This window comes from Musa acuminata, chromosome BXJ3-1, assembly GCF_036884655.1.
Source record: "Musa acuminata AAA Group cultivar baxijiao chromosome BXJ3-1, Cavendish_Baxijiao_AAA, whole genome shotgun sequence".
Taxonomy (NCBI): Eukaryota; Viridiplantae; Streptophyta; class Magnoliopsida; order Zingiberales; family Musaceae; genus Musa; species Musa acuminata.
This window is the reverse complement of record NC_088349.1, coordinates 16,563,782-16,589,407: the sequence shown is the minus strand read 5'-3', so window position 1 is coordinate 16,589,407 and position 25,626 is coordinate 16,563,782. Positions and strand designations below refer to the sequence as shown.

Genomic DNA, 25,626 nt, shown 5'->3' with positions numbered 1-25,626 from the left:
GACGATGGTCACAATTAATAAAATGATCATCTTAAAAAAATAACATGTGAAATTTTTTTAAACTTTATACCGTCGGTAAAAATATAAAATTAAATTCTTTTAAAGAATTTTTCGGTAATAATAAGAACCTTTTTCTTAGTTGCAAACAACTAAGAAATTTTTTAAAGGGTTTTTGAAAACTCAGACATTTGGGAAATAACATAATTATATATTTTTTTTCGGTAAGAAGTGAATAGCTAATTGATTGATTTGCTATCAATAGCTAATCATAAATCCTAAACTCTCAATCACATTTATTAGCTAAACCAATGAAAACTTTAAGATTAATATCCCTATGAAAATTTCATATTTATTTGTTTTAATTTAAATAAAGAAATATATAAATAACATTCCAATGATAATTAATTGATTTTAATTTAGGGTTTAATTAATCATCTAATGTTAGTTGAATCATGGAAAATAAGCCACATTGAAATATATGTTTTTCTAATATATTTTGCAGGGATATATGCTAAACTTAGAATTAGACGGATGAATAATGATCACTTTCACAATTTTCTTTTATCTTAAGTTTTAACCATTAACTTACTCGTATCAGTGCTAGAATAGGTTTAATTTCTTTAGGAAACAATTTAATTTTTGGTTGTAGTCATATTTAACAGCACCTCTCTCTCTCTCTCAAAAAAAAAAAAAAAAAGAAAAAGAAGTGGAGGAGAGTAGGAAAAATGGTGCGTACAAATATCAACAGCATCACATGAGAACAAAGAAGAAGAAGAAGAAGAAGAAGAATTCCACACGTCATCTCTGCAGCATAGGCAAAAGGAAGGGATACGGGCGGGTCGCTGAATCCCAGATCTCCTTCTTCCTCCCGACGATTTTAATCCACCAACGATTCCTTCCTCCTAAAAATGTGATTATTAGGTGTTGATTACTCGCAAAAGATTATTATTATTATTATTATTTTTTTGTTTTCTCCATATCCACAAAAGGAGAGGGATTAAAGTAATAGGAGCGGGAGAAAAAAACAAACACAAAAAAAAGGCGCAAGCGATTCCTTAAAGTTGCAGCAAAATCCATGCTCTATTTCCGAATCCACACTCCCTCTGCTCCAAAGATAAGATTTTGATGGTGCTTTCCCCCTTTGCCCCTCCCATCTCTCCAAATGTTTCCGAGATCGTCAGGTAGGGGCGAGAGAGAGAGAGAGAGAGAGAGAGAGAGAGAGAGAGCTGCCATGAGCTCTACCCTTTCGCCTAGGGTTTCTTGATCTTGCCCGATTGTTTGGTGCCATCGGTGTTTCCGTTTGATTCGGCTGGATCTTGACGATGGCGCTGTTTCGGAAGTTCTTTTACCGCAAGCCACCCGATGGGCTGCTGGAGATTTCCGAGAGAGTCTATGGTATGCTCCTGAGTCCTGACCTCTTGATCTCTTCAAACGCTTCTTTTTTGACAATGCTGCACAATCGAGTAGATCTTTCTGGACCTTCTGACAATAGTTTGTGTGATTTGTCCGTGACTTGTGACTTGCGATTCATGACTAAAGGTTGAATCTTTATCATACTTTGTAATTTGTCATTTCGTGTTTGATGTCGTGGTGTTGCAATGGAGCTCGCGGTTGCCAACTTGACGCTCGTCGTTGTATCATGTGATACGAACTCTGCAGTTTTCAGTTCACTAATCGAGAAGTGCATCCATTTGCACTTAACGCATTACCTCGAAGGACTTGAATCTGTCCACTTATAGCAAATTCTTCATTTGGTGCTACGTTTTCTCTAAATTTTGATCAGAAAGTATCCCTAACCTGTGAAAGGAGATCAAATAACTGTGTTTGATGAAATAATTTTTAGTTGTATTGTAGAGCCTATAAACATCAATGTCTTGGTGAAATCGCCATGCAGCATCTATTTTGATGATGTACCCAAGTTTCCCTTGTTTAAGTCAGTTTCAGTTGCCAGTTTCAGCATCTAATTCTATATAAGAACCATCCCCTTTCTAAACAAAACCTTGGTGCATATGATACGGGCTTAAATGGAGTAGTTATGTCTGATAAATTTTGCTTGGGAGAAATCAGCTTCTATTAAATGGTTTTGCAGTGTTTGACTGCTGCTTCACGACTGATGTATCGGAACAAGATGAATATAAGGTCTACATTGGAGGCATTGTGGCACAGCTTCGGGACAATTTCCCTGATGCCTCCTTCATGGTGTTTAACTTCCGGGAGGGAGAGACTCAAAGCCAGATTTCCAGTATATTGTCAGAGCATGACATGACTGTGATGGATTATCCAAGGCAGTATGAAGGATGTCCGCTTCTCACGATGGAAATGATTCACCATTTCTTGAGGTCAAGCGAGAGTTGGCTCTCACTGGGTCAGCAGAATCTCTTGTTGATGCACTGTGAGCGAGGTGGCTGGCCGGTTCTAGCTTTTATGCTGGCAGCGCTTCTAGTTTACCGCAAGCAGTATGCAGGCGAACAGCGGACATTGGACATGATCTACAAGCAAGCCCCTCATGAGCTCCTGCACTTTTTGTCACCACTGAATCCACTGCCTTCCCAACTGAGATACTTGCATTATATATCAAGGAGAAATGTTGGTGCTCAATGGCCTCCACTTGATCGGGCCCTTACTCTGGACTGTATAATCCTTAGGTTTATCCCTGACTTTGATGGAACAGGTGGGTGCAGGCCAATATTTCGAATTTATGGACAGGATCCTTTTATTGCTTCTGATCGGACTCCAAAAGTTCTATTCTCAACACCAAAGAAGGGCAAACTTGTTCGGTTTTACAAGCAGGTAATATTCTATGTCCTCTCTGAAATTAGGTGTTTCTTAAAATGTCCAAAGATGTTTTATAAACTTTTGTCCTTTTCTGTTTGTATCTTTTCTTTTATGGTTTACACTAACTGTTACTATATTGTCATGGCCTTAGCTGGAATTGCCTAAGGCGTGAGGCACCCTTGCGGCCAAGATGCGAACTTAGCTTGCGTTGCCTAAGTCGCGAGGCACCCTTATAGCAAAGACACGAACTTAGCTTGCGTCGCCTAAGTCGCGTTTCACCCTTGCGATATTGCTCCGCAAAGATCAGCCCACTTGCAACCTCTCGCAGGTTCCGAAGGACCTGTAAAAGAGAAAGTTGATTAGTTCGAAAGAACGAGCGACGAACAAGTCCCGACGTCTCGCGAAAATGGGAAGCTTCACAAGCAATTCAGCGAGCACCTTGTGTGCACAAGAGAAAAGAGGGAGAGGGAGGAAAACAAGGACTTTAGAGGGTTGAACGAACAATTGCAAGTCCGCAAACAGTTGCTCATCTGGTGCCGGGCGCGACAACAAGTTCTCGTCAAGGTAACGTGCGAACTTGCGAAAGGTTGTTCAACGCCCGACACTATACCGAAGCCCCATCCACCCCTGTGTCACCTGGGGGGTTCAAAGGGGCTGAGATGGCTGATGTTTTGGTGAGCGGAGGCGGGCTGCAGAAAACAGCCCGCGGCACACGAAAACGGAGTTGTTTTGGGCTGTTTTGGGGCTATTTTGCTCGATTCGGTGAGCGGTCACTTTGTAGTGCTGCAACTTGTTCGAACTTATATTTTTACAAGCAAAATGACTCAAAACCAAGGCAAAACAGACTGCCAAGTAGCTGTACATGTAGATGAGAGTGACGAACGGTTCGTTGAACGGAGTTGTTGCGGGTGCGCGACGATCGTTCGTGACATTCTCCCCCACTTAAACTGTCGACGCCCTCGTCGACGCTTGTTTGTAGTTGTTGATGATTGCTTCTTCATGTCGTTGGGCGTCTTCAGGCTCCCAACTGGCTTCAGTTCGGGGAAGTTTTCGCCACTTCACGAAGTACTATGTTTGCTCAGCTCCATTGGGTAGTTTTATCTTGCGGTCCGTCAGAATAGTTTCAACTCGCTTCTCGTAGGAGGCTGTGATGGGAGGTAGCTGAGTTGGAACACTTCGGGAAGCATCTTGCGGATCCGAGTGGTAGGCTTTTAGGTTGCTGGCGTGAAGAACGTTGTGAATTTTGAACCACGCCGACAGCTGCAACTTGTAAGGGACGTTACCTACCCTGCTGATAATTGGGAAGGGCCCTTCATACTTGCGCACCAATCCTTTATGGACTTTGTTCCTAAAGAATCGGAGTGATGCTGGTTGGAGCTTTACCAACACCAAATCGCCAACCTTGAACTCTTGCGGTCGCCTTCCCAAGTTTGCCCACTTCTTTATCCATTTTGTCGTCTTCTCCAAGTAAGCCCGTGCAATATCTGCATTTCGGTGCCACTCCTTTGCGAAGTGGTAGGCTGACGGACTACTCCTAGTATACCCAATTGCCATGGTGTGAGGAGTTGACAGTTGTTGTCCGGTAATGATCTTGAAGGGGCTCTTGTTGGATGCAGAGCTCCGCTGCAAGTTGTAGGAGAATTGGGCAATGTCCAACAGCTTCACCCAATCTCGTTGGTTGGTACTCACGTAGTGCCGACGATATTGCTCCAGGAGCGAGTTTATCCTCTCAGTTTGGCCATCCGTTTGGGGGTGGAGACTTGTGGAGAAGTATAACTTGGATCCCAACAGTTTGAATAACTCGGTCCAGAATCGTCCCAGGAACCGAGCATCCCGATCACTGATGATATTGTGCGGGACTCCCCAATACTTTACCACATCCTTCATCATCAGCTTAGCCGCCTCCTCTGCTGAACAGTGTAGGGGAGCAGCAATGAAAGTTACATACTTTGAAAATCGATCGACTACCACGAGTATCGATCCGAGTCTCCCTACTAGTGGCAAGCTCGATATGAAGTCTAAGGAAATGCTCTCCCACGACCTTTCTGGTACGGGCAACGACTCCAAAAGTCCCACCGGCTTTCGTTGCTCCGCCTTGTCTTGTTGGCAAGTGAGGCATGTTCGAACATATTCCTCCACATCAGTCCCCATCTTCGGCTAGTAGAAGGCCCTCTCCACGAGAGCCAACGTTCGATGAATACCTAGGTGTCCAGCCCAAAGGGAATCGTGACACTCTCTTAAGAGTTCACACCTCAAATTGTCCACTCGAGGAACATAAACCCGATTCCCTTTTGTGTATATGAGTCCCTCCTGGACCCAAAATCGTCGTGCCTTGCCTTTTTTGATGAGCTGCATCAGGAGAACTGCTTGGGGGTCACCATACAGTCCATCCCTGATCCTGGAAAGGAAGTTGGAGTGTAATTGACTTGCTTGGCCTCCGCCCTCCAATTGTACGGCATTCACGTGCTCCACTTTCCGACTCAATGCATCGGCCACGACATTTGCCTTCCCAGGCTTATACTCCATTGCCATATCAAATTCAGCCAAGAAGTTCTGCCACCGTGCTTGATTTGGGGAAAGTTTCTTCTGTGTTTGGAAATAGCTCAGAGCGATGTTGTCTGTCCTCAGCACAAATCACGATCCGAGAAGGTAGTGTCGCCAAACTCGTAGACAGTGGATCACCGCTGTCATCTTCGTCTCGTGCACTGGATACCGCCGCTCGGTCTCGTTGAGCTTGCTGCTCTCGTAGGCCACCGGATGACCTTCCTGCATGAGTACTCCCCCAATAGCGAAGTCCGAAGCATCTGTTTGGACTTCAAAAGGCTCCCCATAGTCTGGCAATTTGAGCACTGGTTCTTTCATAACAGCAGCCTTCAGATCTTGGAATGCTATTTCATATTTGTCCGACCACTTCCAAGGCTGCTCCTTCAGTAACTCCGTCAGTGGAGTTGTACGCTTCGAGTACTCCGCTATGAAGCGTCGATAGTAGTTGATGAAACCAAGGAAGGATCTCAACTCTGGCACATTCTTTGGAGTTCGCCATTCCGCAACCGCTTGCACTTTTGATTTGTCCATGCGAATGGAACCATTACCGATTCGATGCCCCAAGAATAAGATCTCCGTTTGGGCGAAGTAGCATTTCTCCCTTTTTACGAACAAAGTGTTCTCCCTGAGAACCTTGAAAATTGTCCGAAGGTGCCGAACATGCTCCTCGAGCGTTTGGCTGTATACGACGATATCGTCTAAGTAGACAACCACGAACTTGTCCAAATACTCCTTGAATAGTTGGTTCATGAGAGTGCAGAACGTGGCCGGAGCGTTGGTTAAGCCGAAAGGCATCACCAAGAACTCAAACGCTCCATACCTGGTCACACAGGTAGTCTTCGCTTCATCGCCTTCAGCAATGCGCACCTGCCAATACCCCGACCGAAGGTCGAGTTTCGAGAAATACTTGGCTTTGCCCAACTAGTCGAACAAGTCCGCGATGAGCGGGATGGGATACTTGTTCTTCACTGTCACTTTGTTAAGGGCTCAGTAATCGACGCATAGTCGGAGGCTCCCATCTTGTTTCTTCTGGAAGAGAACTGGAGCTCCGAAAGGTGCTTTAGAGCTGCGGATGAGACCACCGCTTAGCAGTTCACCTAATTGCTTTCTGAGTTCTGCCAACTCTGGCGGGGACATGCGGTAGGGTGGTCTCGCTAGAGGTTTCACTCCTGAATCCAGCTCGATGCTGTGATCCACGCCTCTGCGTGGTGGAAGAGTCTTCGGCAACTCGGGTGGCATAACGTCATTGAACTCTTTCAGGATGTTCGCCACCACAGCAAGTTCTTGAATGGCCTTCTCGTCGAGTGGCTCTAGCTTCATAGCAGCCATGAATGTTAATTCACCTTTTCGCACCCCTTTCTTGAGTTGTAATGCCGATATGTGTTGGGGCTCCTTGGTTCCTCTCCGAGAGACAGGAACCACGCAGGGGTCGTCACCTCCTATTATACACAGGGAGTTCAAGAACGACATTCGCACCAACTTCGCCGCGTGCATGAACTCCATTCCAAGAATCACTTGGAAGTCGTCCACTGGCACTGCTATCATGTTGGTGTTCTCGCTCCATGTCCCGATTTTGATAGGAACTCCCTTCGCCAACCCGAAGATTTGCCTGGCCTCCGAGTTCACCGCCTTCATTCGGCTTGGGCTCTTCTCCAAGATCAACCCAAGTCGCTTTGCTTCTCGATCGGCTATGAAGTTGTGGGTAGCACCCGTGTCCACCATTGCACGGGTCGTTTGGCCATTTAGTTTGATGTCCACATATATCAGCTCACTACTTCCTGCTTTTTGTAGCTTTGTCTTCATGTTCTCCCCCACTTGACCCCGCATGGTGTTCAACAAACACATTGCTCCCATCCGGGGTCCTTACGACTCCTCGTCGTCGCTGCTGGATTCAGAACTGCTCGAACTAAGAACAACAGCTTTGCCCTTGTCTGATCGGGGGGGGGGGGTGGATGAAAGTCGTCAAAGCATTGAGTGCCTGTTTTTGTGGGCATTCCCTCACCATGTGCGATCCTCCGCACAAGAAGCATCCTTCAGGTTTTGAGGCCTAACCTTTCGGGTTTGGCCCTGTGTGGGAACTCTTCTTCTTTTGTTCGTCCCCGAGCTCCTTCCCTCGAGAATGTTTTGGAGGGCGATTGCCTGAAGATTGTTTCCTTCTCCCTGGGTCTTCGGAGGAAACAAAGTCGGTGAGCCTTTCTGCAGCAGCAATTGCCCCGACCACATCGGTGACATTCCTTCGATTTAGTTCCTGTTGAGCCCATGACTTCAAACCATCGAGGAAGCTGAACAACTTGTCCTTCTCGGACATGTCCTGTATGTTCAGCATTAGTGCAGAAAATTGTTTTACATAGTCTCGAATGGTGGTACTCTGGCGGAGTTGTCTCAACTTCCTTCTTGCGACGAACTCTGTGTTCTCGGGTAGGAACTGAGTTCTCAACTCTCGCTTCAAGTTCTCCCATGTGTCAACCCGACATCGACCTTGTTGGATCTCCTCCCAACGGGTTCGCCACCAAAGTTTCACATCTTCGTTCAGATACATTGTTGCTATAGAAACTTTGGTATCTTCAGAATCCCTCGTAGCTCAAAAGTATTGTTCCATGTCGAACAGAAAGTTCTCGAGTTCTTTGGCATCTCTGGCCCCTCCATATCCATGAGGCTCGAGTGCCCTCAAATTTTGTGGTGGTGCAACGCGGGTGTTGCTTCCTCCCGCATTTAGTGCTCTTGTGAGCATGGCCACCCTTGAAGTGAGTTCCGCCACAACTTCCTACAGGTGTTGCACGGAGTCTTTGGTGTCATCTGACAGTCGGTCGACTAGGGCCTCGACCTTGTCGATCCTGGACTCCGCTTCCTCTTGCGAGCTCTCTACCCCAACAAGTCTTTGTTGGCCATGGTAAAGTTCCTCTACGCTCGCTTTAAGAACATCTAGGTGGGTTTCCGCTGTTGTGAGTCTCTCCTTGTGACTCTTTTTCCCAGTTTGTAACGGACAAACTTCTAAACAAGATGTTGGATGTAATGCTTATGTCTGTCCGTTGTCTTTTGGCATGTTCATGCCTTGTACAGAATGTAAAGGGGCGGCCGAAGGCTTAATAGTCCCATTTTAGTTGGGTTGGTGGCCTCTTTAGGCTTGTAAATAAAGGTTGTGTCATGTGGACACGTTCGAGAGCTTTTCGGTCTGTAATGGACCATTTTACCCTTTGTTGTGCAACTATTCAGAGCTTGTAAAGTCTGTTTGTAATTTGCATTGTCTATGAAGTGTTTTTCGGACATGTTTGCTTGTGGATCCCGATTGAGGCGTTCTCTTTAACCCGTTCTCTCTTTTGTTGGTCCTAAGGGACAATGGGAGGCTTCGGGGAGGCTGACCTTTGCGGACGGACGCGCGAGGGTGCCGCACGCCTTAGGCAAAACCAGCTAAGGTCGTGACAGTGTGGTATCAGAGCGGGACAAGCACTCATAGAAACACTTGACATGCAAACGTGGGGGACCTAGCGGGGCTGCGTTGAGGGCAGTCAGCACACGCGCGACCGTTTGAGGGAAAACGGGCATGGAGATGTAGGGAAAAGAGTCGCTCAGAGGAGCGGGCATCTAAGATTGGCATTCAGAGGAATGGCCAACCCTTCGCGCAAGAGGCACCACGAGAACAGGCAAGCTTGGAAGAATTTGGAGCGCACAAAGGTTGGGATGGCTGAGTTTGAGCTACGGCTCAACGTTGACAACTTTACTTGATGGTGCTCAAGGCAAGCGAGGCGCTTGGCAAAGGACGAGACCATGCAAAGTGGAATGAGTTGCTCAGCGACCGAAAGAGTTGTGCAAAGCTCACAGAGGTGAGGGGAATTGCTAACTCGAAGAATTCGGTACTCATGCATGGGCTTGTATGCGGACGATGGATTGTTCGTGGCCATCCCAAGGCGGTCGAGACTCGGCGCCATGGAGCATTGAAACTTTCTCTTCGATATGCGAAGGATACGTCCGGAGGAGGCTGAAGTGTGCAACGAGTTCAGCATGTTGCTAGGCCTTGAGGGGTGCAGCGGTGGCTGTATTGACGTGGAGGCGCAATCTAGTAAGTGCGTTTGCAAGAGGCAGAACAATGCACAGTTTGTTCAGCAGATCGGAGTAGTCCAAGGGGATGGTGGTCTCCGAAACGAAGAGAGATGTTGCTCCAACGGGACAGTTATCCAGGAGGGATAAGTCTCAGCTCTCCAGAGGGAGAATCATGTGAGACGGACTTCACATGTTGAGGAGGAGTACCTCACAAACAACAACTCCACGAAGCTCAATGGACTGAGCAAGCGGCGAGGAGTCGTCGCATGATCTCGCTTGAGAGAATGCATTGGTGGATGCATTGCGAGATCAAGTGGGGGAGCGACCCAAAGCAACTCAAATGGAGGCACACTTGGAGTCGATATGGAGATCGGACTCAAGGGAGGGCTGACCCGTGGAATGGTGGGCGCGAGGGCCACCATCGACTCAATGCAAAAACGAGGAGCGGAGCACCTTGGGTGTAACTTGGCGAAGTACCCAAGCCGCATGAAGGGAGCCAGTATAGAAGTTGGAACATGGAGCAGAGGCACAGCGCTTTCCCTAGACAGAGGTCAAGGACATGAACTCTTGCAGAGGCAGGAGTAGAATCATGCTGTTCCCTGGGTCCTTCATTCTAACAGAGCGGACTCATCTTGCATGGTGCCAAAGACGAAGGGAGCTTCGGGGCACATGCACCTTATCTCGGAGGAGCATTCGATGGAGGAACTAAGGCGACTCAATTTGCGAAGGCGAAGTTGGGTACAGAAGGCCTTAGCACGGGGCAAGAGGACGCAGAGGCGGGTACTCTTGAAGAATATGCCACAGTGTTGCCATTCGAGTTGCTATGAAGGAAGCGGTGCGCAGTGGAGATTGTGCTGGTAGGGGCAGAGGCCCAGGATCCAGACAATGGTGCACAAATTACAGTGAAGTCGGTGGACTTCGGGAGCTACTAAGCGACGGACTGTCCTAGAGCGGTGCTTCATCTAGGTGTGACCCAAGAGTGGGTGGATGAAGGTCGATTGCCAAAGGAGCGAACAAAATCGAAGGTGGAGGAGACCCTGCGATGTATTGGCAGAGGCCACACATGGAGGGTTCACAATTCGAGTTTATTCCACAAGTATCAGAATGCAATGGAGATGTCACCAGGAGGCGACATGGTGCAGCGGATCGTGGTGGAACAGTTCGTGGCAATGCGACACACACGACATGTCCCGTGAGGGATGAGATCATATGGAGGTATGATCGGGAGCTACTGGGAGCTCCGCTTTGGTGAACAACATGACGGCAAGAAGGGCTATGGATTCAAGGAGTGAAGGCCATGGTACCGCAGAGGCGGGTCTTCCGGGCGTGCACCGAATTTTGCATCGGATGAAAACCTTGGTCATCAGCATATGGGGGCTGGGTTCCACCAAGGGAAAAGTTCGAATGTAAGTACCAGTGAGTCCCATGAGAGGGACTTGATCATGCAGAGGTATGATCGAAGCAGCTGGAGAGTTGGACTGCTCCAGAGCTCATATTCGCTTAAGGGAGCCCGACAAGTCAGAGGACAAGGTCGAGTAAGCGAACGTTGCTACCAAGGAAGCTAAGGAGAACAGAATCGGTGCTAACTCTATAATGTGATGGCAGAGGCCATGCTTGGGAGTTGCAGTCTGTCTTTCCATCGACCAAACGGACTGCTTGGAGAACACAGTGGTGTTGAAGCAGGGGGTCGAAAGGGGCGAGGAAGCGACGACGAGTCCAGAGGGACTTAGCTACCCAAAATCAAGCATCAGTCAGAATGGAGGTGGACTCAGAGGAGTGCCACAGAGACATTTCTACTGATCATGCAGAAAAGGGATACAGAGGCGAGGCGACGGATAGTAGGGCCATGGGCATGCCAGCGCCATGGTACCGCAGAGGCGGGACTTCCGTGCAAGTCATTGATCCCTTGCTCTCACGGAGGGAGAGCGCTTGGTCGTGAAAGGGGCCGAGGAGGTGGAGCATGCAGAGGCAATCTCCAAGTACCGAGACAAGGCTGAAGGGCAGAGGCCAAGAAACTTCGTAAGACCGGTGTCAACAAGTTTCTCATCAAGATAGCCGTAAGTGAAGGACTTCGGGTCATGCAAGAGTGCACGACCAAGAAACGAAGCAAGCAGTACGCGGTGCTGTACCTTTGCTACTCAGTGGAGTAGGCGGCAGGGTTGATGGAGAAGACGGTACAATCCCAAAGGCGACCTCATCTATCAGAGAATTACTCCAAGTTGGGGTGAAAACTTCCTGCATTCCAGAAGTTCAATGGCATTGAGAAGGTGAATCACAGTAGCTAACTCAACGCAAGGAGTGCAAACACTTCAAGTGCTTCAGAAGTGTGAGCAAAGAGCAGGCGAAGGCCAGTAACCAGCTCGATGCATGAAGTACAACCTCGAGGAGGCGGGCGAAGTCAAGTAACCTTTGCCTTCTCAACTCTTAAGTGAATGGGCGAAACCGAGTACCCCAGTTCTCTTATCTATCCAGCAGAGGAGCTCTGCACAAGTTCAAAGACCCTTCGAAGATAATGGAAGACAATAGTTGTCAAATCCTCACCAACGGTGATCAGTGCTACTGAGAGTAGATTGTCCGCTTCATTTCCCAACGAAATGCCAATCGAAAGCGGAAGTGATGCGAACCTACTTGGATGTGACAACTAACTGAAAGAAGAGTCAATGAGCAGATTTTGTGGAGGAAGGACCCAAAACTTCTGAAGTTTGCGAGGCGATGCTCGTTAAAGCTCCAACAAGCATCCACCTAGTTCAAGCAGCATGTGGAAATTTTGAGAGACTGGCGCAGAAAAGATGGTCTTTTCCTTCATTTGGTGGATCCGCAAGAATCGACAAGGATCAACACAACTCAGCCAACCCCACACCAGAGTCAGAGTCATTGGCGAGTTGAAGCAGCATGGCGGATCAAAGGTTCGACTACTCAGAAACAGCAGCGGAGAGCAGCTGGGAGCCAGGAGGCGCATTGCAGCTGGAGCGGAAGATTGAAGACTCAACAAAGGCGAAGAGTTGCAGTGTTCACAAAGGCTTCGACGAGGACGTCGAAGGGATAAGTGGGGGAGAATGTAACGGACAAACTTCTAAACAAGATGTTGGATGTAATGCTTATGTCTGTCCGTTGTCTTTTGGCATGTTCATGCCTTGTACAGAATGTAAAGGGGCGGCCGAAGGCTTAATAGTCCCATTTTAGTTGGGTTGGTGGCCTCTTTAGGCTTGTAAATAAAGGTTGTGTCATGTGGACACGTTCGAGAGCTTTTCGGTCTGTAATGGACCATTTTACCCTTTGTTGTGCAACTATTCAGAGCTTGTAAAGTCTGTTTGTAATTTGCATTGTCTATGAAGTGTTTTTCGGACATGTTTGCTTGTGGATCCCGATTGAGGCGTTCTCTTTAACCCGTTCTCTCTTTTGTTGGTCCTAAGGGACAATGGGAGGCTTCGGGGAGGCTGACCTTTGCGGACGGACGCGCGAGGGTGCCGCACGCCTTAGGCAAAACCAGCTAAGGTCGTGACAAGTTGGCGCTCTAGATTGCGCCTCCTTCGCTTGCGGAGAGTAGCCAACTTCTCGCTCATCATGTTCGTTGCCGCGCTCCTCTTGAGCGGCTTCAATAGCCTGAGAGCGAGTGTGCACATGCAGCCCACCTACGGCTGCTTGGGGCAAGGGTCCGACTTGCCCCATCTTGCTTGATTCGCCATGATGCTTTGCCATGGCGAAGTTGCGAAATTCCTTCGCTGCTCGCTCGAAGTGCTTGCCCGCTTTGATACCACAATGTCACGGCCTTAGCTGGAATTGCCTAAGGCGTGAGGCACCCTTGCGGCCAAGACGCGAACTTAGCTTGCGTTGCCTAAGTCGCGAGGCACCCTTACGGCAAAGTCGCGAACTTAGCTTGCGTCGCCTAAGTCGCGCTTCGCCCTTGCGATATTGCTTCGCAAAGATCAGCCCACTTGCAACCTCTTGCAGGTCCCAAAGGACCTGTAAAAGAGAAAGTTGATTAGTTCGAAAGAACGAGCGACGGACAAGTCCTGACGTCTCGCGAAAAGGGGAAGCTTTACAAGCAATTCAGCGAGCACCTTGTGTGCACAAGAGAAAAGAGGAAGAGGGGGGAAAACAAGGACTTTAGAGGGTTGAACGAACAGCTGCAAGTCCACAAACAGCTGCTCACCGGGTGCCGGGCGCGACAACAAGTTCCCGTCAAGGTAACGTGCGAACTTGCGAAAGGTTGTTCAACGCCCGACACTATACTGAAGCCCCATCCAGCCGGGTGCCACCCGGGGGGTTCAAAGGGGCTGAGATGGCTGACGTTTTGGTGAGCGGAGGCGGGCTGCAGAAAACAGCCCGCGGCACACGAAAACGGAGCTGTTTTGGGGCTGTTTTGCTCGGTTCGGTGAGCGGTCGCTTTATAGTGTTGCAACTTATTCGAACTTATATTTTTACAAGCAAAATGACTCAAAACCAAGGCAAAACAGGCTGCCAAGTAGCTGTACATGTAGATGAGAGCGACGAACGGTTCGTTGAACGGAGTTGTTGCGGGTGCGCGACGATCGTTCGTGACAATATGACATGCTTAAATTAATTTCAATGACAGTGAAGATGATGGGCATGCTGTGACTTGTAACCAATTATTACCATTAAAACAAGAAGTTGAGATTCTAATGAATGCAGACCTTGCTTTTTTATTGAACGGTATAATTTAAAGGAGTTTAATGTGTGTAAAACTTGTCTTCAAATGCCATTTCCCAGCTTCTACAAGATCCTGTTTCAATATTTTGATCATTTCTGTTGACAAATACAGGAAGATTGTGAACTTGTTAAAATCGATATTCATTGCCATATTCAAGGAGATGTTGTACTTGAGTGCATCAGCTTGGATGAGGATCTAGAACGTGAAGTGATGATGTTCAGGGTGATGTTCAATACAGCCTTCATTAGGTCTAACATTTTGATGTTAGATCGTGATGCAATTGATATCTTGTGGGATTCCAAAGATAGGTTTCTAAAGGATTTCAGAGTTGAGGTCTGTTCTCTTTCTATTCTTCAATGAATTAGTCCTCCAAATTTGTACTGATACTCTTTTTTCTGTGGGAAGGTAATTCTTTCAGAGATGGATGCAGCTAATTCACTAACATTGTTAGAATTTACAAGTGGTGAGGAAAAAGAGGGACTTCCAGTTGAAGCATTTGCCAAAGTACAAGAAATGTTCAACAATTTGGATTGGCTAGAAACAAAAGCGGATGCTGCGACGAAGGTTCTTCAGCAGATAACTTCATCAAAGAATTTGCAAGAGAAGTTGGATGCAGTTTCTCCACAGAAATTAGAAGCTGATGTTATGCTAACAAAGTCAAGTACTGATGTCCTTCATGAGAAAGTCCAATCTGGTGAAACCAATGATAGAAACAAGAAACCATTACCCTCTTCTCCTAAGAATCTGCCTTTTCCACTTAATAGAAGTTCTGATTCAGTTACAAAGAACCAAAATACTGAACTTCATGGTCTGCAGATCTCATCACATCAACCTTCCCAGATTAAAATAATATCCCAACGAATCCCAGCATCTCGATCGACTCCTGTGTTTTCTTCTAATTCTCTGTCAGGTTCCCATGTAACTGTTTCAAGATATCATAGTGCACCTTCAGCTCTTGGAATTATGGCTCTGCTGCATGACCATGCTGAACCTGATAGCTCTGAAGTTACTCACTCAACAAAGTTAGCTTCATCCCTTTCAACCAGTTCAGCTTTTGGATCCAATATTTCTTTGGAAACAGCACATGGCCTGTCATCATCAGGATCGCAATTGACATCTTCAGCTAGCTACGGAAAAAAAACTTCGCCAGTTCCTGCTGGTATATGTCCTCCTCCTCCTCCTCCTCCACCACCACCACCACCACCATTGCCACCATCACCACCACCATCATTGCCGCCGCCACCACCACCACCACCACGGTTGCCGCCAACACCATCACTGCCACCGCCACCTCCTCCTCGTCCTGCTGCTACAACTGATGCAGAAACAACTCTCAAACCACCAGCACCACTGGAACCTCAATCTAGGACAATTGGAAGCTCAATTCCAGAAGTCCCTTCATCACCTGCTTGGAAGTTTTCAACTTCAGCATCACATACTTTCATCCCTTCCCTACCTTCTCATTGTGGAATTCCTTCACAGTCTAATGATAAATCAATTTCAATTCCTCCTCCACCTCCTCCTCCCTTTAAAGGAACATCACTGGCCCCTACCTCTGCTAACTTGGAAAAACCTGCTTCTGCTACAGATGCATGTCAGGCACTCTCAAGTAGCATAACAAGCAAGTCAGTACCTAGTCCCCCTCCACCACCCTCGATGCCCTCCCTCAGTCCTCATACTAACCTTCTGCCCTTGAGAAAAACAGATGATACAGCTGTTATTCCTCCCCCTCCACCTCCTCCATTCCCTTCTCCTGGTACTGGTCCTGTATCTGCAACTCGAGCGCCACCTCCACCTCCACCACCTCAGATTTCATCAAAACATTCTGGTGATATTACTACCAAATCATCATCTGCGCCGCCTGTACCACCTCCTCCACTACCTCCAAGTTCCATGAAGAACGTTACTGCTCTTAACTCTTCTGGAGGCAGGGGAACTGCCTCTGAGGTTATACCTCCACCGCCCCCGAATGGCATGAGCTCTCTATCAGGTGGGAGAGGACGCGGTTTGGCACGGATGACAAATTCTAGGAATATGCAGCTTAATCAATTATCATCCAAAAAGGCTAATTTAAAGCCATTGCATTGGATTAAAGTAACAAGAGCAGTGCAAGGAAGCCTATGGGCTGAGTCGCAAAATCTTGATGAATTCTCGAAGTAATTAGCAATCTATTCTCATCGAGTGTGAAAGTTTTACTAATTTTTTTGGCTTTTCTTTAACTCGTTGCAATTCTTTTTGTTCTAGGGCTCCTGAGTTTGACATGTCTGAACTAGAGAGTCTCTTTTCAGCAGTAGTTCCAAACTCTGACCATCGAGGTTCAGGTTCCAAGTCAAGTGGGCGTTCCATGGGTCCAAAATCTGAGAAAGTTCACCTGGTAAACACCTGCTACTTGTAAGTTTAGGCATACAAATGTGTGGATTTTACTGATATGGAACCCCATTTGTATCACAGTTTATCTAGTAGCTTCAATTTTCTTGCTAATCCAATGCATTGTTCACGAGAGCTCCTATAAAGAATTGTTTTGCCATATTTCCAATTGTTCTCTAATCTACCTTGGCTCCAGTAGAAGGCTGCTGCTTGGTATTGCATTCTTTGATGCTACCATGAAGACAAGTGGCATCCTGTATATATGGTTATGTGATAATAAATTCAATTCATCAAGTTCTTATTGAAATTCTACTTGTAATTTAGGCAAGGAACTTGATACATCTTTTTTAAGTTAATGTTTTGTCCAAAACAAAAGCTAAATTGTTTGGAACAGCCGTTGGTTATTGCTCACAGTTTTAATGACATTCCTTGACAGCATTGCGCTGGCAATTTGCATACCTGCACTGTGCTAAAATACCTTTGTGCAGATATCATGCTGCTAAACCTGTATGATTTTAGCAGAGGTTGGTGCTGTCAGCACATGCAATCTTCAATCCTAGTTACTTTTCAGTAAATTATGTGTGGAAAATGTGATTATAACAAGAGAATAACACTAGATATTGAAAATACATCATTTAAAGTGCATTATTTTATGTTTTTTAAGTAACTAACTGTGGCATTCTTGCAAAGATTAAATATGAGGGCATATGAGCGCTTTTAATGCAATATATTACAGACTTAAACGTGGTCTATGATTTATTCAGATTACTTGTGCTTGCAGATTGATCTTAGACGAGCTAATAATTGCGAAATCATGCTTACAAAGGTTAAGATGCCACTAAATGATCTAATGGTAAGTAGGTGTCAGCAATTGAATTCATCGCAGCTGTTACTTTAAAGTTTGAAGCTTACCTTTTTCATCAAGTCTTACTTTTGAGATATCTTTGTCCTATGTGAAGTGCAGATTTCCATCTTATTTACTTCTGTCAACTAGTTAGTCACTTAACCATGTGAGACAAGTTGATGCTCGTAAAGCTGCTTTTTTTAAAAATGAGACCAGATTGTGACTTGGTATTTTGTATTATTGAATTTCGATGGCTTGAGTATTGAGACAGTAATATCTGAAGGCATGAATATTCCATTACTATTATTCATTAGTTTGATCCTGGATTGTGACACTAAGTGATCATCCTTCTGGTTGTTCTCTGGTTTTGTTTCACAGAGTTCAGTACTTGCCCTAGATGATTCCATGCTAGATGTTGATCAGATTGATAACCTCATAAAGTTTTGCCCAACAAAGGAGGAAATGGAACTACTCAAGGTAATTATCTGTTGTGAAGCACCTCAGTTCTTCAATATGGATCATTTTGGCATTTACTGGTTTTGCTTGATTTTTTTCTTAAGTGATGATACATTTTGCTATTTCTTTGCTTCTTATGTTTCAGATGTTACCTGTTTTTGTTTTTATAATTTTCAGGGATACAATGGAGATAAAGAAAACTTAGGGAAATGTGAGCAGGTTAATAAGTTCAATTTGTTGCTGCTGCAGTTTATTTCAGTGGACATTGAAATCATGTTGACACAGATTTTCCATATAAATTAGTAGTTTAATTGCGACAAACATCAAAAGTTTTGTTTGTCTTCGACAAATTTCTCCTAAGTCAAGTTTTCTGTTATGTAAACATTCAGAAGTTTGAATTTGAAGCCTTATTGATTCTTGACTTGCATGTAATTGTTGAAGGTAGGAGTTGCATTGTCATGTACATCTGAAACAGTTTCTGATGTACAATTTTTTTGCTTGTTTCTCTTTCCCCTGAATTAACCAGTATTTCTTGGAGCTAATGAAAGTTCCGCGAGTGGAATCCAAGCTAAGAGTTTTCTCTTTCAAAATCCAGTTCCGATCCCAGGTTTGATCATCTCTTGTTTTTTTCTTTGTTTGAAACTGAGGATGTTAATTGGAATTATTTTCTTTGTATTTCCTCTTATAGGTTGCTGACCTCAAGGGTAACCTGAACATTGTCAATTCGACTGCACAAGAGGCAAGTCCCTTTTTCGCTAATTTTCAATTGACAGATTAACTGTCTAGGAACTACACTAGTTGGTCCTGAGATTTTATTGCTTACCATTTATCACTTCTATTCTCAGATCAGAAGTTCGGTTAAATTGAAAAGAATCATGCAGACGATTCTTTCTTTGGGAAATGCATTAAACCAAGGAACTGCCAGGGGTGAGTCAAAATTACAAACAACGGTTATTTAGAATCATCTTTAATTTTATTATACAAGTAATCATCTCAAATATGGAACACACATTAATAGCAAATGTTTGGAGACACATCGTAACACCCTCGATTTAGTCTCACATCAGAAATGTGTTAAGACTTAGATTAGCCGGTCTGAAGTTGTACTATTGTTAAATTGGACTTCAGCATTTTGGGCCAGAGGTTTAGGCTCAACAAAGTCAATAGGTTATCCCATCAGGTTGGATCGTGTGACACAGATGATGCATCAATTTATGCCCATCACATGGAGCAACCTTGACGTTGCATGGTGCTGATGTTGACCTTTTGTCTCTTGTAGGATACTGTACCTATGAAAATTCTAATTTAAACTTTCAAAATATCAAGAACTACAGATTTCTCTCTGATTCACCTGGATCCCTACACCACTTAATATGTGGGATGGACTTAAATCATTAAAAGGTGATGAAGCCTGCTCATGCATAAGTGTTTATCTTGTTTGGTAAGTACATAAATTATCACATATTTCTTTCTCATTTTTCTCCCAAGATTAGGTACCAGGAAACTTTGTTAGCTAAAAAATTGTATATTCATTTTTGTCATCTCTTGAGTGGTGATTTTCCAATCACATTGAAACTACATAGTCTGAGCCTCATTAAGGAACATGAACTTCATATAAAATCAATTGGTCAGTTTTCTCACTTGGATGAAGGGCCATGATACAAGGAAGCAGTGATTTAAAAAGCGCTAGGCGCCAAGGTCCAAAAATGCCCGAGGCGCTAGGCGCTCGCCCGAGCGAAGTGAGGCGCTAAAATATAAAAATATATAATATAATTAATAAATATAATTATTTAAAATTTTAAATAAAAATATGCTATTTTAAATAAAAATTCTAGTCGCGAGCAGAGGGAAGGCTCGCGGGAGGGCTTGCGGGAGGCGCGAGCAGCGGGAGGGCTCGCGGTTGCGGGAGGCGCGAGCAGTTGGGAGTTCTCGCGGGAGGCGCGAGCAGCTGGAGGGCTCGCGGGAGGCGCGAGCAGCGGCAGCGGGAGCAGGAGCGACGAGCAGCGAGATCGGGAGTGGCAGCGGCAGCGGGTTAGGGTTGGGTAAGGGTTATATCGGTTTAGTTGGTTCGATTGAACCAACTAACAACCGAACCAGTACCGAACCATACCTAAAATCCTGGTTCAGTCACTTGGTTTACCTAGGCGCTCGCCCGAAGCGCCCAGCGCCTGGGCTCGGGCGAGCGCCCAGGCGGCGCCTGTTTGAAGCGCGCTGCCTGGGACATTAGCGAGGCGCTCGGGCCTCACCTCGCCTCGCCCGAGCGCCTAGGCGAGCGCCCGAGCGCCTCTTTCAATCACTGCAAGGAAGCATTCATTACCTGTTTGGAGTTTCGACTATAAGTAAATTTTTGAAGGAGAAATATTTATAATTATATAACAAGATGAGACAAATTAGAATTATGTCCATGGAATCTATTTGAGTTGCTTTGGTATGTTGTTCTTTGTGGTTAAGCTACAATTTCATCTGACAATTGTATGCCAATATTGTGACTAATGAGGCACAAAATGCTGACCACTTGGGTTCATCTAAATTACTGATAGCACTAGAATTTAATCTTCTCTAAGGCCAAACCCAGATTGCAGATAAGATGTAGATTGTAGACATCATTTTTCATGGTTGGTGTTGACACTTAATGTCGTCTTCATATACTATTAAATTTTGTAAAACAATCTCAGAAATAGTCACACCACGAGATCATGGGACTGGGGAAAGCAACACTTTTCTGGAATCTGTTAATCAATCATCAATGTTCATTCACAACCTTACTTTAGCTAAAATTTTTCTATCGGTCATCTGTGCAACTGGTTTTGCCAATTATCTTCCATAGTTTTGTATGATTTTTAAATTATTCTTTTTCGAAAAAGGAAATATTATATTGATTCTGGAATTAAGCATACAGACTCTTAGGAGGTGAATTAGCTCTCCAGAAAACATCATAGTTATAAACTCTAGCAAAATTAGCCAGGAGATGAGCTTTATTGTTGAGGTTCCTAGGCATGTGTAACCATTTAGTGACCTTAACAATGTTGGCTCAATACAAAATGTCTAGGCAAACATTCCTCAAGCACCATGGTGAAATGCAGCCTTCTGAAAGTATGTTAAACATTGTGAGTGAGTCAGATTTGATCCGAATATTTATCAGATTGCCGTGTTGAAGCTTCAGCAATGCGTGTCTTAGAGCCAAACATTCAGCTTGCAGAGGGTCACTTGGATTTATAAGTTGAGCAGTCTTTGCAAATGATTTGTCAACTAGTCTCTGTTAATATGGAAGCCAGCACCTTCTTTGACATTGCTATAAGAGAAAGATCCATCACCATATGGAATGAACAATGTATCAGGAGAGTTAAAAAGAGGGGGCTGATTAGGGTGGTTAAAATCCCTTAAGTGTTTGGACGACATATGACTCTCATTGGTCAAGGCTAAGGCCTTAAACCAGATAGAGCTATGCATGATCTGGTGGTTGCGGTGGAGGCACTCATGCCTGTTCTTCCAATTTTGAATTTAGATGATACACAGTACTTAGATCATGGTTTCACTGCAAGAAATTAAAAAAAATTCCCTTTCATTAATCTCAATTCTGAGGGTGTCTTTAGATTTCTTGTTACTTATTTTTTTTGTAATGCTTGACAAAATACTTAATTAGATACCATCTGATGCTTTTTAATTGTGAGCTAATCCATCTCTACCAAAAAAAAAATTTCATGTTTCCTCTTAAATTATTTAATTTCTTGCATTCGTGGTATAAATGCCATGTTTTCTGTATATGCTACCCCTATATTTTCAGGTTCTGCTGTTGGATTCAGGTTGGATAGCCTTCTGAAACTTTCTGATACACGTGCACGTAACAATAAGATGACTCTCATGCATTACTTATGCAAGGTAGATTATTATCGTAACTGAGGTTTTTTTGGGCAAATTGCATATATAGCCTTGACTCTAGGTTCACTGATTATATGTCTGATGATTTAAGATTATTATAAAAAATTCAAATATTTTATTTGAGAAATTCAGTTATTTAATAAAAGTTTGTCTTTGTATATCAAACCAGTTTAAAGATATGTGCTTTGGTCCTAAAATATTGCAGTAAAATCAGAATCTAAACTTGTATTTTAAAAATATTGGGTGAGTTGAGTTGGATGCTTACTATTGGTGAGACATTATTAATTTTTTTTTTTGGAAAGCATAACATTCAGATTCTAGTTTAATAAAATATACTGAAAAGTATCTTGAAAATTTACCTTCCTGTACTGTTTTCTGGTTGTCTTTTGCTCTAATTCCCCTTACCACAATGAAACAGAATATTTAGCTTCTTTATGGGATCTTGCATAATAGAATTGACATATCATTTTCATACAGATGAACGAGTTTCTACCTGCTTTGTTTTTTGTTTATCTTGTTGGTGTTGCTAAAACTTAAACTTATTCCAAATGGATTCTGTTATCATAGTTACCTTCCAATCTTTTATTTTTCTTCCTTGTCAACCTGCAGGTTATTGCAGACAAACTTCCTGAGCTTCTTGATTTTCCTAAAGATCTTGTTAGCTTGGACGTTGCAGCTAAGGTACATTTGGTTGGTCGTTGATATTTTATGTTCCTTGACTTCAAAATCTTAGTGAAACAATTATTTGTTACAGATACAATTGAAAACTTTGGCAGAAGAAATGCAAGCAATAAGCAAAGGCCTTGAGAAGGTTGAACAGGAATTAACAGCATCTGAAAATGATGGCCCTGTCTCACAAACTTTCTGTAAGGTATTGCTTATGATTATATAGCTCCTTCAGTTCATTTGCTAATCTCCCTCTAATTACCTTTCGTTAGCTTCAATTGCTCCTTAAGTTCTTGTCTCTGTTTAGATACCATCTGTTACAATTTCTGATACCTGATCATGCAAGATATATTGGCTCAAACATATTGGATTTATGAGCAATAACTTTTCTACAAAAATATGTAAATGTTTTACTAGGTTAAACCTGAATATAAGCTGAAGACCTGGGTTAGTATCATCTCATGAATGTAACAACAAAAAAAGTCAGTTGTCAACTATTAAAATGAGTATGTCAACAATTAGAGTTTCCTTTTTCCTTTTAACAACAAAAAGGTCAGTTGGCAATTGTTTCATACATGTGCTTGTTTCCCTTTTTTGTGGTTTCTCTGATAACTTATGTTATATTGTTTGCTTGCATATGGATGTCTTGAGATATTTTACTTAGAAATTTAGTTAGTATTTTTTATCTTAGCATTCATTTTGTCTGCACAAAGACTAAATTTTATTGAGGATCTTACATCTAAACAGATTTATATTGTGTATTTTACATGACTACCTCTTAGTCATCTTTTGCAAGCAAAAGATGGAAAGAATTGGATCTACCTTATGACAAATGAATTCAAGCAAATTACTTGATGATGCATGACTTTTTTGTTTATGGCTGACATTCATTTGTCAGTGGCCAGAAAACTGCATATAATTGTCAGTAAATCACACTGGCAATTTTCAAGTACAACACTATTTCTATCGGCAATTGAAAATCTAGTTAGTTCACCACATAAGATGTAGAACAATGATGCTGAAATATCTGTAAATTGAGTTCCCTTTGACAAATGCTAATTGTTCACAGTGGCAAATTCAGGTTTCTGACCAAGGAAGTACCATCATGTAAAAAAATTGAGGCCTAACTGGATTCCTTACAAGATCCAATGTCAATTACTCAAAAAACAAAAATATCTTTATCAAACTCATAATTCATGGAATGTTGTCTTGTTGATGAGTATCTTTGTCAGCCAGTAGCCTGAAGTAGTTATGCTCAGTTTTTCTGGATGCTACTGAATTTATCAGTAGGAATTTTGATGCAATATATAACTTACACAAATATTGTTTGTATTTTCTTTCTTGATCCATATCTTACACTGTTTTTGTCAGACCTTGAAGGAGTTTCTTGTTGTTTCTGAAGCTGAAGTTAGGGCCCTAACTTCACTTTATTCCAATGTGGTATGCTTTGATGTTACTGCTGCTGATAACTTTTCAGTCTTAAAGCACTTGTTATACCTATCCTGATTCTGACAAAATTTTGAACTCGACCTACAGGGTAGAAATGCTGATGCATTAACCCTTTATTTTGGAGAAGATCCTGCCAGGTGTCCATTTGAACAAGGTACATGTCATTCCAACCAAGAAATTACTGCTTGAAAATTCAACAAATGATCAACTGCTTGCTTCAGACTCTTTCCTGCAATGATGATCCCTGAGTTCTTTCATGTTATTTCATACAAGCGTTTATAGATGCCCATGCTTGTGAGATGGCATAATTTTGCATTCCTTGCCACATCAAAATGTTTGCTTGCTCGCGTGCAGCATATTAGCTGTATTATTATTGGTTGACTACTTTTATATATCGAACTCAGCTAGAGAGCTTTGGGGTACATATCCTTATAAAATACCTGTGATTTTTATTCTTCATTTTGCAGTCGTCTCAACACTTCTCAACTTTGTTAAGATGTTTGCACGTGCCCATGAAGAGAACTGCAAACAGCTAGAGTTGGAGAAGAAAAAGGCACGTAAAGAAGCGGAACAAGAAAAAGTGAAGAACAGTCATACAAAGAAAGAGCCACAGAGTATACCACCATAACTGATGTCACCAACGCCTCTGACCATTAGATTATGCAAGAATTCTTCTCTATCATATGCATGGAACCAATGGTAGCAGATAGAGAAGATCCTAACGGGACATATCCTATTATAGAGTATAGCAAAGGGAAACACCTTAGTCGATATTGATAACTCCAGAACAAGAAGCTTTCAAGAAGGTCCTTGTTATTGATACGGTAAGCGTTTTACCACCTTTTAGCATCATTATCTGTGTTGATCTCGTCCGAACTACGATACATTAAGCTCTTCTCTTATCTTCTTGTGCAGCTTGCCATAAGGAGAGAGGAGCTTGGAAACACAACTGGGGGGGGGCTTTGTACAGATGACTAACCCAAACCCATCTACCTGTATGAATACTCTGTAGAGGTTTTTGTTTTTGTTTGTTACAGTCTGATTACGTGATGTTCACTTATCAAGATGTATATTCTTTCTTGTTTTTTTTCATAGATGATGATGATATAAAAGGAGAAATTTTGGTTGATGTAGTTTGATTAATTCATGTTGCTTGCATTTTATATAAATAGATAGGTAGTAAATTAGAACTTCCAACTTTGACTCTTCGACTCTCTCAATTAACGGCTGTTTGTGCATCAGCCGTCATGCTCTGTTTCAGGGAAGCACAAAAACTAACGGCGCTCACTCTGGCTTTGACAGAGATGCAAAAGTATAATCGAACCGTTCAATGCCGTCCAGATACTGACGTGGATATCATCTTGACCGCTCGTGTTCGAATTCTACCCCCCTCCCCGCACTCTCTCTGACGCCTCGTTAACTGTTGCGTGGCATCGCGTGCTGTTTGAACGACAACCGCCGTGTAACTAACCAAGAAGATTCCAACAGAAAGGAATTAAGGGCGGAAGTGACGTTGTAGATCGAGATCGAGATCGAGATCGGGAGATGGCCGACGAAGTCCCAAGAAGAGCGACATCGGACGGGCTTCGCTCGCAGCTCGTCAAGCTCACCTCCCAACTCTTGACGAGCGTCGACGACTATCTCCGTTTAGGCGCGCCGTCTGCAAGTCGTGGCGGTCTGCCGTCCCCCTCTGGCCCGATCACCTCCCCACTCAGCTCCCTTTCCTCCTCCTCTACACCTCCGAACCAAAAATCCGATCCGTCTTTCGCCTCACCGCCGCCTCCGCCGGAAATATTCGCCCGCTACTTAACGCATCCAATTTGTCCTGCGTCGGCTCCTCCTTCGGTTGGCTTATTCTCTGCGGGGACTGCGGTCTGATCAAGCTCTTAAACCCCCTTACCAGAGAGGATATTCGGCTCCCCTACCTCCTGGGTTT

The 25,626-nt window shown here is 44.0% G+C and overlaps 1 protein-coding gene across 3 annotated transcripts; it reads left to right on the top strand.

Annotated features, from left to right (window-relative positions):
• The first annotated feature begins 1,181 nt into the window (after positions 1-1,181).
• LOC135629371 (formin-like protein 18) lies at positions 1,182-24,819 on the top strand. Of its 3 annotated transcripts, none has more exons than XM_065136625.1 (17): positions 1,182-1,395; positions 2,090-2,790; positions 14,141-14,362; positions 14,435-16,185; positions 16,274-16,403; positions 17,178-17,249; positions 17,619-17,717; positions 17,874-17,915; positions 18,223-18,303; positions 18,385-18,435; positions 18,542-18,623; positions 21,481-21,575; positions 22,185-22,256; positions 22,330-22,446; positions 23,613-23,681; positions 23,778-23,844; positions 24,158-24,454. In XM_065136625.1, the coding sequence occupies exons 1-17, from the start codon at positions 1,323-1,325 to the stop codon at positions 24,316-24,318; spliced, it is 3,885 nt and encodes a 1,294-aa protein (XP_064992697.1). In that variant the 5' UTR covers positions 1,182-1,322; the 3' UTR covers positions 24,319-24,454. The 3 variants fall into 3 exon arrangements, 2 of the variants coding, with proteins under 2 accessions (XP_064992697.1, XP_064992699.1); XR_010493214.1 differs by lacking the exon at positions 2,090-2,790 and adding an exon at positions 24,606-24,819 and having other exon boundaries at positions 1,214-1,395; positions 24,158-24,514; XM_065136627.1 differs by lacking the exons at positions 21,481-21,575; positions 23,613-23,681; positions 23,778-23,844; positions 24,158-24,454.
• The last annotated feature ends 807 nt before the right edge of the window (positions 24,820-25,626 follow it).